General features: G+C 52.3%; 1 protein-coding gene across 1 annotated transcript in view; it reads right to left on the bottom strand.

Moving 5' to 3' along the window:
• Positions 1-16,095, bottom strand: part of CRACR2A (calcium release activated channel regulator 2A) — a 75,690-nt gene that overhangs the window by 29,110 nt on the left and 30,485 nt on the right. Inside the window, 5 exon segments of the mRNA XM_021092448.1 lie at positions 933-1,039; positions 3,236-3,281; positions 6,937-7,008; positions 11,800-11,987; positions 14,794-14,889. Coding sequence (XP_020948107.1) covers positions 933-1,039; positions 3,236-3,281; positions 6,937-7,008; positions 11,800-11,987; positions 14,794-14,889 — 509 coding nt within the window.

The raw sequence follows: 16,095 nt of genomic DNA, 5'->3' as shown, positions 1-16,095 counted from the left end.
CCCCGGGCCCCCAGCACATCGCACAGTATCCTGCACACAGCAGGCACTCGATACTGGATATTAAGGGCAGGACTTCTGTCTAGTTTATCTTCGGAGGCTTCACAGAACTCAGAGTGCCTGGTACTAAGTAAGCAATCAGTAAACACTTGCTGAATGCACATTTTCAGTCCTGAGGAACCAACAGTCCTGCCACAGGATTTTGGCTCATTTATTGTATCTCAAGGTTCAGGTGTTTACAAAAGGAATCCATGACGATCAAGTTCAAGGTCCTGTCTGATCAGCCGATTGACATTCCAGGTCACTTCTGCTTGGCATAGCTGCTGATTTCCTGCTTGCCATCCCCAATCAGCAAGTTCACAGACTTTCTCCCAGGTTTAAGAGTTAGGCTGCCTTTCGCTCTCTGTGGCCGTCCATGGGGATGGGGCATGTGCCCCAGAGAGAGGTCTCCCTTGAGGAGCAGTGGGACTCAGACACAATTGGGTGCAGTCCAGCAGCAACCCAACATGCTCTCCTTGAGTTAATTAAGCATGAATTATTGAAAGGAAATCTTGTCTGTAAAGGAGTTCAACTCCTGGAGATTGTGTAGTGCACTTTAATTACGCTGCAGAGCCCCCGAGAGCATCCATGCTTCTCAACAGACAGCAGAGCCCCGACCAGAACACACCTCCCTTTGCGGACCCTCCTCCCATGTGCTCTCCCCCAGCCTCAGAGGACAACAGCCAGTCCTGGGGACTGGCTCTGCCCAAGGTCCTCTCCCACTTAGATGTGAGATCGGGAAGGCACACGTCCTCCAAGATTCAAGGGGAGTGAGGACGGCTGACCCCAGGCTCCCCTGACGGGGCCAGTGTGAACTCAGCGTGGGCTCGGAGTCTGCTCCCAACGTGGGAAAGGCCAAGAACAGGTAACATGTGAGCCCAGCGGGAACAACTTACCTTCGGAGAATCCCTCTGTCGTCCACATATTTGCCTATCACAGAGCCGGATCGCTGCTTCCAGCCTGCCGTGGAAGCAGCTGTGTTTGCCTTGGCTGCCTTGTCTTTCTGTAGAAACACAAAATGCCCTCAGATCCATGCCTGCTGATGGGTCCCCGTGTTTGAGCTGAAAAGGGCTCAGCTTTCCCACCCTATTGGACAGGTTTGAGATTCAACTCTAAAGAAAGCAAGCCATACCCCGGCTCCTTGCTGGCCTTCACCCACTCATTCCTTTTGGGTCGTCTCTCACTGGAATCCCTCCATCTCCTAATAGCCCAATCGAATGAACCCACATGCAAGTTCAGGCCTGGGGTCTGCCGGGTTCCCCTTCACAGGGGTGGTGGTAATTTACCAGAGGATGAAGAAGAAGAGCAAAATGCAGACTGCATAGGACAAACATTCATGGGCAGAAAAAACTCCATGCATCTTTAAATCACACTCTTCTGTGGGGCTCCAATCCTCCTTTATTTCCAAAGTCCCAGACAGGACACGTGACCAGCTGAGAGGCTCACCTCCCCAGTGCCCTGTCCACAGCCACTAATCCAAGACAGGATGTTTCTGATCTTTTGTGGAAGGAAGCCGGGTGTGGATAAATTGCTCACACACCTGCCATGGAGAGCCTGGGTGGAAGGGGGGCTTACACCCCCCTTGCCAGGGCTCCATTGCAGATGTCTTCTAGGAGATGAGGGGGCGTTAAATCACAGGAAGAATCTCTCATTAACCAGCCAGCCCCCGGTTCCTAGTGATCCTTAACGAGAGAAGCAGGGGTTGCCACGCTCCCGGGGCCCCTGAAGGTACAGCTGTGATGCCCAATTAATCTTTAATTACTATTCAGCAGGAACATGCTTTTATCCTGCTTTCGTCTATCCCCCACGAGGATTCTTAATTCCCTTCCTTTCTCAAAGCAGAATGAATTTGGCAAGTGAAGGGAAATGGGGTCAAGGGATTACGGTGACATTTGGTAGGAAGTTTTAAAATAAATTCAGTGTTACTTCTAAAACAATTATAACCATTATCATCATCAAACAAACATGTGTAGGCTTCAGGCTTTCTCTCATCGTACACACAGGTGGGTGGCAGAGATGTGCGCTGCCAGCCTGTGAAGGAAGAGAGATGGTGTGTGTGTGTGTGTGTGTGGTCCCACGGGGAGTAGCGGTTACAAACCAAATCCAGGGCAAAGAGCTGCCCTTGGCTGACCGCATCTAGGGCACTGAAAGGCTGAGGGTCCAGGGCAATGCCTCCGTTCCCGAGAGTTTGTTTATATTATTTTTTTCAAAAATCCCTGTAATGTGGAAAAAAAGAGAGGGATTCCCTTTTTGCATGTGATAATTGGGGTCAAGGTCCGAGGAGACTAAGGATTTACTCAAGGACACACTTGAAATTCACACCGTGATCATCCTGCTCATTGGAACATCACGTCGAGCCATCCTGCTTCGCTTTTTCATCAGAGCCTCCAAGAGCTACTATTGAAGGGGGGAGGTGATAGGGGAAACTGAAATCCTAGATTCTGCTTACTGCCACCCCAAGTGAAGACCTTTACATAAATACACGATTTTCGAGCTCTTTGGGAAAGTATGTGAGTGTGAAATATATTTATATATTTAATTCATTCTAGGACGGTGTAAAAATGCAAAATTTGCATCAAGAGATCAAAATGTTAAGGAAGAAATTTTTTTTATGTCTTTTTAGGGCTGCACCTGCGCCATATGGAAGGTCCCAGGCTAGGGGTCTCATCGGAGGTACAGCTGACGGTCTACACCACAGCCACAGCAACTTGGCATCTAAGCCGTGTCTGCAACCTACACCACAGCTCACGGCAACGCTGGATCCTTAAGCCACTGAGTGAGGCTAGGGATTGAACCTGCTTCTTCATGGTTATTCCTGCAATTCGTTTCCACTGTGCCGCAAGGGGAACTCCCTGAGCGTTTTGTTTTAAAAGCCATCAGGACGTCTCAACTGCGCCATCTCACGGGTAGAGCTATGACGTCTGCAGCTGAGAAACGTGGGCCCCTCCCAATATTCAGTCTAGTCGCACCAAGGAAAAAGCGTGTCACTTCAGGGGAAATTAACACACTGCTGCTGCCAGTGGGTCACCCTGCATTTTTACTATTTTCAAAAAATCCTATGCCACTGTCTTGACCGCACAAGAGGACCAAGCAGCTCCCAAGTCTCAGGCTGTTCTTGGACCAGTCCCAGCGTGGGTCTGGCAGCCCCAGGACCACAGCCCTTGTCTTCCCCCAGGGGGAGGGGGCACCGGCCAGTTACCTGAAGACGTATGTCCCGTTCATCCCGAAGGTGCTTGTTCCTCTCCCTGTGGATGGAGAAGGGGAATCTATGGAAGCATGGGGTTTGCAGTCAACAGATCCGAGAGCATCGACTTGACAGTCAGGTGAGTGAAGAGGAAGGCTGGGTGCGGAAGGCCCAGACAGGGACTCTGGCTAAGGGCAGAGGGCAGCTGTGATTAAGCCAGCTCAGAGGCAGGGGGCTAGACAGAGTGGCCTTGTGACACCCTTCGGGAGCCTGCCCTGGTCCATCTGATCCCTAATGGAGCCTCCCCCAGGGCTGATCAGATGCTCCACCTCTGCCTTGAATTTGCTGTCACCTGCCTCTCTAAGCCACTTGCTTATGCATCAGTACCACCCCTCACCCAGTCTCCTGAGCCCCCAATGTGTGCTGGGCGTGGCTCCAGCTGTCAGGACTATACCCAGGAACGCTAGGAAGACGTCCCTGTCCCCAGGGCATTTGTATTTTAGTGCAAGGATCACTGCTATTGAGAAAAATAAAGCGAGAAAGTGGACTAAAGAGCCCCGGAGATGGAGGGTGGTGGGTGAAGGCCTCTCTGAGAAGGCGTCTGGGCAGAGGCTGGCAGAGGGAGGGAGCTCCACAGTGTTGGGGAAGGAGGAGGGCACAGTGTGTACCCTTGGGCCAGATATACCTGTTTGTGCATTGGGGGGAACAGAAATAGTAGGGCAGAGTGCTCAGAGGAGCGAGGTCTGGCAAAAGACAGGGAAGGAGCTGGGACCTGCCATCCCTGGCCAGCGGGCCACCATAAGAACTTTGATTTTATCCTCACGAGACACGAAGCCATGGTGGGCGGGGGGTGGCTGAGGAGTGTCCCGACCTGGCTCAAGTTTTAAAAGAAGCCTCATAGATGCTGTGCTAAGAATAATTTGCTGGGATGAGGGAGGGGCCCTGAGAGTTGCCCTATATTTTAAGCAGCACGGAGGCCACTGGTTCCATGTTTAGTGCAAGAGTGGTAGAAAAAAGCCTGATGGAGGGCTGAGAACATGAGACCAGGAAATGGAGACAGTGAGTGTAAACGGAAACAAGTCCTTTGAAGTTTCATTGAAAGTGATAAAAGGAATGGAAAAAGGAAAGTGATAAAAGGAGTTGGATGGGGATGTGGGGACAAGGGATATTGGCTAAGAAATATTATAATACATTTGCCAGTCTCACTAGAGAGAAAAAGCTGACACTAGAGAGAGACAAGAAAGGCTGAACTAGTCCTTGAGGAAGATGGGATCCGAGTCCAGAGCACGAGCTGGGGGCTGGCTTTTGCCAACAGCGAAGGCAGAGATGGATGGAAGGTGCATGGGGGAGGGGGGTCTCAGGGTGGTGCCGGCTGCCTCCTCGAGGATGGGGAGGGGGTGTTAGAGGTTCAGGGGGCGTAAGTGGACTTGGGATGCAGTGTGATGGCAGAATGCACACGAGATTATGGTGGGAACTTTACTAAAGCATGAGAGCGAGGGGAGGGCCAGGGACCTCAGGGTGCTTTCCAGTTTTAGGTCTCTCTGACTCTCCTGGCCAGTGACCGCTGAACTCTCAGCACTTTTGAAGGGGGAGGGAGGGCACAGATGCAGTCTGGCCATCGTCATGGCAATGGAGCACTGGCACCAACTGTGTGCAAGCATTCAGCTAAGTGTGCTGAGTAGACTGGGGGCGAGCTGGAGGAATGGCCTGGGTCCCCTGGACCTGCAGGAAACACCAGGAATGTGTGGGCTAGTTTTGGACCAATTACCTGTCTGGTGGGCAGCCAGGCTCACAGCCAGGGCCTCAGGACAAGCTGTGTGGGGGAGGGAGAGGGGGTGAGGAGGGTATCTGATAAACCCTGAGCACGGCAGAGGGAGCGCTCATGACACAAGGACCCTCGCTCTGTAGGGCAGTGATGTCAGCAGCCTTGCTCCTGGAGAACTTGGGGAGCCCTGGGGAGCCCCGGGTATTTAAGGAAATGCGCTGCTCTGTGTGTCTGCTCCCCGTCACATCACAGCCCTCTAGTGATTGCCATGCACCCGTCCATCCAATTCTCCCAAGAAGCCTGTGACGGAGGCAGGAGAAAATGCAGCCTCCAGCTGGGGGACGATTGCCCAAGGTCACACAGATCATGGGGGCGGGGCCGGATCTTGAACCAGATCCAGTTCCAAAGTGCATGTTCCTACCAAGAGCCCCGAAATTGCTTCCATTTCCCCCATTTGCCTTAGGAGGGCAGCCCCTCCTCACGGGGTCCCACCCAGTCCTTGCCCTGATTTCCCCTCCCCTCTTCCTCTTGTTCTCCCACCCGCCCCCCTCAGCCCTCGCTCCCTAATTCCCGCTTCTCCTGGCATCCTGTCGCTACCCCGAGATCTTGCTGTGGAAGGAGAATCTGTCAGCCCCCCTGCCTCTCTGGGCTCTCCCCTGCTGGCTTGGGGGCCACAGCGCAGAGCCTGGGACTCTGCGCAGATGCTGGTCTCCGTTATAAAAACCCACAGGCACTGGCAGAGCGCCGCCTTGTCACGCTCCCCTGCGCAGTCACAAGGAATCTGTCCTTGTATTTTTTTCTAAGTACAATAGAAAAAAAGGCAAAAAGCCAAACAAAACGTGTTCTTGTACATCTTGTTCTCTGCCTTCTCTAGAGCCTTCCTGAGCATCCAGACCTTCTGGTACCCAGATTAGAACCGGGCACCTGGGAACCCCTTCCATCTCCTCGGCCTTTTGAATCATGTCTTGGGGGAAGTAAGTCTGAAATGCATTCAGTTTGAAGCATTTTGCTATTTGGTGGCATCAGAGGTGCCAGACACAGTGACTTTACCTTGCTTTCCAATTAAAAACAAACACACAAACCTAAACGCTTTCATAACGTGCCGGACTCAAAGCCATTTGCACTTTTTCACCATCATTCCCCAAGAGGCGTTTTGCAGGTTCGGAAACTTAGAATCCTCAGAGACAAAACTGAAAATTCCATCTTTCCCTGCACCTGTTTGAGTTGGATTAGTTTTTTTGTTTGTTTGTTTTTGTTTTTTTGTCTTTTTTTTTTTAGGGCCACACCTGTGTCATGTGGAGGTTCCCAGGCTGGGGGTCCAATCTGAGCTGTAGCTGCTGGCCTACACCACAGCCACGAGGAATCCAAGCCGCATCTGTGACCTACACCACAGCTCACAGCAACGCTGGATCCTCAGCCCACTGATCGAGGCCAGGGATCAAACCCACGTCCTCATGGATCCTAGTCAGGTTCGTTAACCTCTGAGCCACGACGGGAACTCCTGGATTAGGTTTTTTGCCAGGGAGGTGGGGGTGGTATTGGCGACACATTCCAAACTGATGAGCTTTGACTGTGCAGCGAACTTAGCAGGTTCAGGAAACAAACTTCTTTCATGCTGCTCTGTTTGTGATTCATTTACTCACTTAAGTAACATGAATAGAATTCAGCAGAATAAAGTTATCGGCCAGATATGGATCTCGATTTTGGCTCCAGCAGTGAGTATCTGTGTCAATTCTGGTAAATTACTTCATTTCCCCATCATCAGCCTGCACAGGTACAAACTGGAGAGGGATGTAGGCACCTATGTAAATGGACCAAACCTAATGGAGAGGTGGGACTCAGCTGTCCAGCAGCACACTAGGGACCAGGGCAATGGGGGGCACTCTCTCAGAAGGCAGGGAGGACTCTGGGGCTGCCCCTTCCAACCTGAGGCTCTGGGATGTGGACGTACCTCAGGAAATCCAGCTGCTTCAGGAGCCCTGACTTCTCCCGCTGCAGACTCTCGGTGACGCGGTACACTTCCCTGCGGGGGAGGCAAGACGTCCGTGATGAGTGACTGCACAGAGGAGGGGCACGACCAGGGGGCGTGAGGTGGTGCTGAGGTCAAAGCCTGGACCCTCGCCTGGGACCCAGCAGGAGGTGCCCGGCACTGGCCTGCTGGAGAGCACTGGCCACGTGCAGGGGCTTATAACCAGGTCACAGAGAGTCATCGCAGGCACACAATGTTTTTTCCTGGGCCAGGGAAGTTTCCGGGCCAGGGATATAATCCCCGCCATAGCTGCAGCAATGCCAGATCTGTAACCTGCTGCGCCACCTCAGGAGCTCCTCTGACACCCTGTTTGGAAGCTGAAATTATCCCCATTTTATAGACACAATCAAACAGGCTTGCTAAGTCTGCCCAGACACCCCATGACTGATCCACGACTCCTTAACTCATGAATACAGGTTGAAGGAGACTGCACTCTTTGTCCAGGCTCCCAAAGATCCTGCCCCACCCAGAGGTCAGGGAATCAGAATCAATACTCTTCTCTAGCGCAGTCTTGGAGGGTGAGAGCAGAGCTGGTGCTTCCCAGAGAGCTGGAATTTCCACTGTTGGGCATTCATTTCTTTGATTTAGGATTTCTTATCTCTAGCTATGCAGCAGAGAGTGAACGTATCAATCCTAATCCGTTGCTCATATCACACTGTGAGCCTGCCAATCAGCGGCATTTTGAGGAAGGGGAGAGAGAAGCTGAGAGACTCAGGGTGGCTGGAGGGCATCTTAGGCTGCGACGAGGTGGGGGCCTCTGTCTACTCTGCCTGCTCTGTTTACCTCTGCACCCTCAAGGCTGGGCCCGGCTTGGAGGCCAATAAGAAAGAGCAGCAGAGAAGAAAGAGAGGATAGAGGATGAAAGGATGCAGCAGGGAGGGAAGAAGGCAGGGATGGAGGGACAAAGAGAGATGGAAGGGAAGGGGGCGTGGGGGGGGGAATTTGGTACCACTCAGAGAAGAAAGGAAAAAAATAAAGCAGAATTGGGTGGCAATAAACCTTGTTGGACAATAAACCTTGTTTAACTGCAGGCTTCTGCCTCCCTCGTTCCCTCTGTGCTCAGTAGTGTGGTTGAGAGAGTTTAAATCTCCCCCAAATTTACTGCGAAGGGTCCGACATCCTGCATTTCCAAGCCACAGCATAGTCTGAGCGCAGGGAGTGTCTTCCACCCATTAAATGTGTCACTTCCACAGGCCGTCAGGGCCGTGCCCACACTGGGCTGGGTGAGGACAGTGACCCCCTCCCCCCACCTATGTCATTACTGAGCTTGCTGGGGCCACGGGACGCTTCCGCCAAGCTCGCAATCGCCTGATTCCTCACAGCAGAATCTGTGGGGTTTTCCCCTTTATAGAATAATTATAAAGTCAATTTGCAACAGTAACAGCCTGAATCAAATCCTAAATTCACCTCCAACAATTCTCATTAAGCAACCAAACTACTCTGGCCCCTGCAGAGCTCCAAATCCTAAACACTTTCTCGCCAATTATATGTAATTTCAACGTGAGGCAAAGTAATGTCTTTCCCATTATCCAAACTGGTCCCTAAACCCCTGTCTGAGACTCTGCTCTGATTGGCACCACACGCGTGCAGCTGCCTGTCCTGTGCCTGGTGCCCGGGGAGCCAAGGTGGGCTGTGCCCGGCCTTGGGGCTCCCCCTCCCCAACCATGGTGCTTCCTTCTGGGGACACTGTGCTAAGGACAGTCCCTCACTGGAGACCGGAGGGCTGGGTTCTCAGTGTCTGACCGAGGAGCCAATTCCCACATGGCCAGGCCGTCCTGGCCTCCTCTGACCCCGCTTACATGGCACCAGTGGACCTTGGCGCTGTGCAAACATACACATGTACACACACATACATGGTACACAGCGGTGCAAACACACGCCTGTCTCGTAGACATACATCTATCTATCTAAGCACCTGCACACACATAGATCCGAATTTTTGGTGTGTTAACACAAAGAAAAACATTTCTGCAAAACAAGACCCTTGGATATTTGGGGTCTTGAAAGAATCACTCCATCATTCTACATGTTTATGTCTGGCGAACAAGTGACGCGAAGGGGACAGAACGTGTGTTTTGTGGGAGCCACTGCGAGAGGTTTACGGCTGCCTGCAGGGCACGGCTGCTGGTTGTGTTTTTACGAGAAGGAAAGAAATATGGAGCCCTCGGCAAAGGCTCCGTCAAGTGAAAAACGCAGGCAGATGTAGAACAGTGTTACTGTTTTGTAAATGAGAAGTGTGTGTCTGTGTGTGTGAGAGCGTGTGCATTTGTGTGTGTGTGCATGTGAGTGCGAGCGAGAGTATGTGTTTGTGTGTGTGAATATGTGAGTGAGAGTTTGTGTGTGTGTGTGAATGGGAGTGTGTGAGTGCACGCATGGCTGCCTGTGCCTAAAACCCTCTGGAAGGACCCCTGAGAAGCCATGACAGGTGGCCTCTGGGTGACAGGCGGCCAGGAGTCAGGGGCTGGGGGCAAACCTCTTTCTTCCCTTTGCATTATGCGCCTTGTCATAAACCACCTCCCTCCAAATAAAAGTGAATGAACAAAATAAAGAGAGGTGCTGCTTTTCAGCTGACTTTCATCTTTATATAACTTCCCCTGCCTGACGGTTCTTTCTTTATCTAATTTTAAAATCTAGTTCTCCTTCCTTGGGCATCCTCAGAGAAAAGGAAAATTAATTCTGCCCGTTCAGAACTCTAGCTGATACATGACGGGGCTGTTTATCTAGAAGCCCACTCGCCCCCCTTCCCAGCCGCTCGGGAGCGGCATGTAGACATCATCCAGGAAACACAGGGTGTCAGGAGGACAAGGCTCTGACCTTGTTTTCTGGCTCTCAGGAGCTGTGTGACTGCAGGTTGGCCCCTAGCCCTCTCTGAGCCTCAGTTTCTTCATTTGTGAAATGAAGAGGTGGGTTCGAGCACGGAGGTCCTACCAGGACTGCTGGTCTGGGGTCCTGCCCTGCAGAGGACAAGCTAAGGCCATCCCTGCCCTTCCCTCCTGGCCTCCCTGGACAGGACACGCTCTCCTGGGCTCCGGCACACTCTCCGGCTGCGCACTTCTTAAAAACAAGGCATAAGGTTTCTGGACTCATTTACCTCTCTCTCCAAACCCTGCTTCCCTCTCTTTCAATTCCCGGCCTCCAGAGATGGTGTCTCTGGCTTGCTTAATTAAGATACGACTTCAGAAAGATCTTAATCCTCACGCTGTGATTTGCCGCCCTGGCTCCGGCGCATTTCCATTTGCTGTTCTCATGCCTGTGCTTTCAGATGTTTGTGGCTTTTAGGACTTGATTGAATTTTAAGAGCCAGAATCCTTAATTCTGTTTGTAAAGTTAAGCGCCTTGTTGACCTGCTCTCAACGAGGAGGAACTGATTTTGCTGGTTTACAATGAAATACACTGTCCTTTCCCCGGGGCATCCAAGCGTTGGAAAGGAGGGCTTGGCTTTGCTTTAAGTCAGCTGCTTGGGCATCCATATAGTTTTCAACTGGAGCTATCTTACAAGGCAAAACTCCAAAACCAAACATATCTCATCCCCCTCTCCCTAGAGCAAACAGTACAGGGCACCACGCATGCGTCAGACAGCAAAACTGTTTGATTTCGGCCGATGGACCAACACGTTGCTGGAGGTCAGACACAGTCGGGGCTTTTGAACAAGGAGAGTTAATGACATGGAAAGCATCAAGCACTGGTGAGAAAGACCGCCCTTCTTCTGAAGTCAGACTTGACACAAGACCTAGCACAGGACCAGGCGCACAGTTAGGTTTGCAGAAGGGACGCACGCGTGGGAACAAATGAATGAGTGGGCGATGGCCAGTCCTTGTCGTCTGGATGCACTTTCCAGTTGACTCATCAGTCACTCTAGGGAGTCGGCCGCAGGGAGTAGGCACTTAGCGACCTGGGACAGTTTACTTAACCCCTCTGAACTTCAGTTGCCTCATCCAGAAATTAGAGATGGTAATGATAGGACCAGCGTGCTGAGAAGGTCAAATGAGAAAACGTCGGATCATGGCCGTAAGTGAGGTTGCTGAACCCCCCCACACACACAGCCCCCCTGCCCTGAGCACCTGTCCATAAATATTGGTCACATGAATAAGCTGATAACTGCACAGATTCACGAATGAAAGGATAAGCTAGTGAGATTCCTCAGAGGGCATTTGTTCTCAGAGCCGAACATTCCTGAGACTGATGCTTGGGGGACTCTGACTCAGCCCTGGACACCTCCTCAGGGGCGCCTCCGTCCAGCAAGCTGAACCCAACAGCCGGATGTCTAACGAGTTTATCATCCAAGCAGGCCTGAGAGGTGTCGGGCTGCCCCAGGGCGCTGCAGGAAGGCTGGTGGGGGAAGAGTGGGCAGCGGGGGAGCGGGGCCCCATGGGACTACTTGCTAACCTCAGAAGTCTTCCTGCCATGCCCTGACATCGCTTGGGCCCCAGGCCTCTGAACGGTGACAATGTCTGGTCTTTCCACCCACTCAGCATTTTCCTGCAGACTGCCTTCTATGTGTTGGTTGGCTAACATCTTCCTAATTACACGATACATTTTCCGAGCATGAGGTTGTGCATTTCTCGTCCAGCCTAGGTAATGCCTGGCACAGAGCTGGTCTGCCTCATGTCTCAGAACGCTGGAAGAAGGTCAGCAGATGTCCCGGGGAGCGAGGAGCCCCATCCCCAGGTTACGTGCAGGGAGAAGGGTCTCAGGCAGCGATGGGGGGTAGGGGAGCGCTAACACGCTCACGGCAGGGGGTGGATCTGGAGGGCAGGGGCCGGGGTGCCCTAGGGCCGCACTCACATCTCCTTCTCTTCCTGGAGTTTGCAGGCCTCCTGCTGGAGGCTTTCCAGCTGCTGCTGGGCCCCCTGCAGCTCCCGGGCCGTCCGCTCCAGCTCCTGGGCCAGCTCCTGGTTTGTGAGTTTCAGTTTGGTATTCTCAGCCTTGGTTTCATGCTTGTCGTTGTGCAGGGCCGTGCACTGGCCTTCCAGCTGGAAAGGAACAGGGGTGTGCAGAGGGGAGTGGGGAGTGACCACCAGGGCCAGGCTGGCCTTTCCACTTGGTGGGCAGAGACCTCACTACTGCTTTCTCTGCCCTCACGCCTTGGTCAGCTTCATCCTCCCTTTTTTTAAATAATAATAATAATAATTTATTTATTTATTTATTTTGCTTTTTAGAGCCACACCTGTGGCATATGAAGTTTCCCAGGTTAGGGGTCGAATCGGAGTGCAGCTGCTGGCCTATACCACAGTCACAGCAACGCAGGATCTGAGCCGAGCCTGTGACCTACACCACAGCTCATGGCTGTGACCTACACCACAGCTCAGATTCTAAACTCCCTGAGCAAGGCCAGGGATCGAACCTACATCTTCATGGATCCTAGTCGGGTTCATTAACTGCTAAGCCATGAAGGGAACTCCATTTAATTACTTTTCAAAAAATTTAAATGCTTTAATGAATAAAAAATATTTAGGAGTTCCTGTTGCTGCTCATCAGGTTAAGAACCCGGCATAGTGTCTCTGACGATGTGGGTTTGATCCCTGGCCTTGCTCAGTGGGTTAAGGATCTGGTGTTGCCGCAAGCTGTGGTTTAGGTCGCAGATGAGGCTCTGATTCGACCCCTAACCAGGGAACTTCCATATGCCACCAGTATGGCCATTAAAAGAAAAAAAATTAGTTTTTTTCTAACAATTTGGGGCTTGGGGTTTTTAAAAAATTTTATTGGAGTATATTTGACTTGCAAGGTTGTATTTGTTTCAGGTGTACAACAAAATGAATCAGTTATACTCAGCCATAAAAAAGAAAAAAAAAAGAGTGCATTTGCAGCAATATGGATGGACTGGGAGATAGATGATCACACGGAGTGAAGTAAGTCAGACAGAGAAAGACAAATAGCATATGAGATCACTTATATGCAGAACCTAATAAAAATGATACAAAAGAATTTACATATAAATCAGAAACAAACTCATAGATTTCAAAAACAATCTTATGGTTCCTACGGTGGGGGCAAGGAATTGGGAGGATGGGAATAATATATACACACTACTGTATCCAATAGATGATTGGCTTCGTCCTCCCCTTCCTTCATACACACACACTTCCAGAGGTGCACCTCCCTCGCCTCTCTGGTCTCCTCTGGACTGAGGTACAGTGAGGGAGGGGGGCTACACCACTCAGAACAGCCACTAGGGGGGGAAATGCCACATCATCTGTGTCTCTCACCCCAACGCTGAGCAGCAGCGTCTCCTCAGTAGTCTTGAGATTTCCCTCCTCAATCCCTCTTACTGTCCCATAAACCAATATCTTTTCCTTGGTCCCTGATGGAGGTGGAGCACAGCTAAGGGCCGTTTTTCATAAAATCATCCTTCCCAATTGTGGACACGGAATAGCAATCATTTCTTCCCTTCTCTTCTCTCAGTGAAACCAGTCCGGTTCCTTTAACCCAGAGAAGCGTGGCATGGTAGCCAGAACCCTGGACATCCTTAGGAAATGGCTAAAATGGGTCAAACCAAATATACATTTTCCCTTGTCCTTAAAGCAACTAAACTCCCTGCGTTGGGATAACTTTAGCTTTTCTGGGGATTTTGCAATGCAGGGCATCCAAACCGTCTCACCAGAGGAGGACGCGAACCAAGGCAGATCTATCATAATGAATTTAGTTTAATGAATATGGCCGGTAAGAGGAGAGGGAAGCAACAACAAGGAATTTTGTGTGATTCTCAAGAGGCTCCTGAGTAATCAGGCAAGCAGGCAGTAATTAAGTCGAGTGGCAATCATTCATTGGAGGGATAAATCTAATTGGCAAGAACTTCATGCATAACAGCGAGGAGGGGAAGGGGGAAAAGATGCAAGGTACCACTGTGCAGGGGGATGGGGAGGCAGCTGGCAGATCCCAGATTTGAGAGCATCTTGCTGCAGGAGAGGAACCAGAATCTGTAGGTTGGGTATTTGCAGGAGTGGAACCATCTCCTGCCTGAGCCTGGAGTGTCTTCAAGCATATTTTAATGTGTTGTTAAAAATAGCCCTCTCTGTTCAAATGGAAGCAATGTGTCTGGGACCGTCCAGGGCTGGATTCCTTCCAGCGCCGGACAAAACTATACACAGGAGGCCACGTGGCGTCTGGGCCTCCCTCCCCTATGAGCCCTTGCTGTGGAGAGGAGGCTGCGGGCGTGAGGTTGCCTAGGCGATCCATCTTCCCGGGGGCATGAGCCAGGTGCTCCTGGATATATTGGATGGACACTGTCCTACCCAGAGGACCTCCCAGGCTGTCTCTGGGGACCCGGGTGCATCAGAAGAGGCTTTGGGGTCGGCATCCATCCTCACAGGGTGATGGGATCAGTCACCAAGGAGGCCGAGACACCTTGTCTGGGCACAAAGACAGGGGGATGGACAAAATGACCTTGGAAGAGTCTCTCCCAACTGGAGGCATCCCTGGCCATCGTGGCAGGAGGATAGCACAGTCTGCAGCCTCCCCCCATGTATCGGTGATCATGTCCTGCCCACTTTCTCTCACCCGGGATGCAGGAAACTGCGCAATGCATCCTGGTGGCTCCCGGGCATAAAAATGTGTACATGTCTGCAGATACCTCAAGGGAAGATGCTGGACAATTTTCCATGTGAAACACCTGGCATTGGAGAATTAAAGGCTTTATCTTGAGACCACCTAAGATTTCAAATGCTCTCTTTTGTACAGCTAAAGGGTTCTTCTCAGATTGAAGGAAAAGTCCTTAAGTGAATGGCAGGAAAAATACGCAAGGGCCAGAGTGGTGCCCTGAGGGCGGGGACGAAAGCCTACCCGCTTCTGTTTCTGGATGAGTTGCTCCAGCTCCTGCTCCTTCAAGAACAGCTTCTGTTCCAGCTCCTGACTGCGGGCCTGGAACCTCTCTGTGTCCTGCCAAGCCGGGAAGATGGACACGTGAGGCCCACAGGCGCCCAGGACGGGGATTTTGTCTCCACCAGGAACCTGATCAGCAACAGGGCCCATCCATCCCCTGGACTTTGGGCCCTGCCCACAGCATCCCAGGTAGTAACCCGCCTGCCCGGGAGGAGGAACACGTGCACGACAGCAGCTCCCACCGGTACGGCCTTTCGATGACCTTGAACTGCCCAACAGCAGAGGCGGGTTCAGAACAGGGAACAGAACAGAGCCTGAGTGCCAACCTCGGCCTCAGGCTCCTCGTCTGCACATGGGGGTGGGAGGTCCCTCCAGCGCGGATATTCTGTCCACACTGGGCCGTCATTCGCTCCCGTAAGCTGCCCTCCCTCTGGAAACACAGGGCTGCACCTCTTCCTCCTTCAGGTCTAAGGCTTCCCTATGTCCCCACCGCGATGGAGTTTCCCAAGCCTCCGGGGGTCTCTGCCATGTGCCCCACATCCCCTCCCAGTGCCCTAGAACCAGGCTTCCCCACTCAGGGGTGAGGAGACCCTGGGGCCGGGGGCAGGTAGGAAGGGATCCGGCTGTGGGACAAAAGGGGAAAGGGTGTGGCTTTCAGGACGCCTGACACTGTCACCAGGGCCTGATCTGGCGCAAGGGCCCTGAGTGGGGCTGCAGGGGACGTGGGGTCCAGCCCCAGCCTGGCCCAGCTGCCTTGCTTCCTTTTATATCACTCTTTGAACAGAATAGAAACAAAAGTGCACGTGCCACCCACAGCTTCCGTTTGCTTGGTGCCTCCCGTGCAGGCACCACAGAAGCCCTGTGGGGGCTGAGACTGGAACGGCCCCTTACTAAGGTGGGTGGCCGTGCATGTGGCCCTCCAGGCAGCCCTGTCTGGAGGAAGTAAGGGTTGATGGCGAGGCAGCAGAGTTGGGGGGACACGCCTGCTCCCGGGGCCTTTGGACACCCCCATTGTCACAGCCCAGGACTCTTCCTGGGCTCCTCATCTGTGGAGGCCACCTGGTCCCCCTGCTCATCACAGACAGGGCAGCGGGGCCCAGGGAGAGCCAAGGATTGTCCTCATCTCAACCACAGGCCATGGCGGGGATGGGTTGGGACCAGGCAGCTCTGTCCCAACCCTTGCTGCAGGGAACCTGCTCCACCCCACTTTGGCTGCCATTCAAGGTGAAGAGTGCTGGGATGGGGGGCAGGCAGCTTTAGGGC

The sequence above is a fragment of the Sus scrofa genome, chromosome 5, assembly GCF_000003025.6.
Source record: "Sus scrofa isolate TJ Tabasco breed Duroc chromosome 5, Sscrofa11.1, whole genome shotgun sequence".
NCBI classification, from domain to species: Eukaryota; Metazoa; Chordata; class Mammalia; order Artiodactyla; family Suidae; genus Sus; species Sus scrofa.
This window is presented reverse-complemented; position numbering and strand designations above follow the sequence as displayed.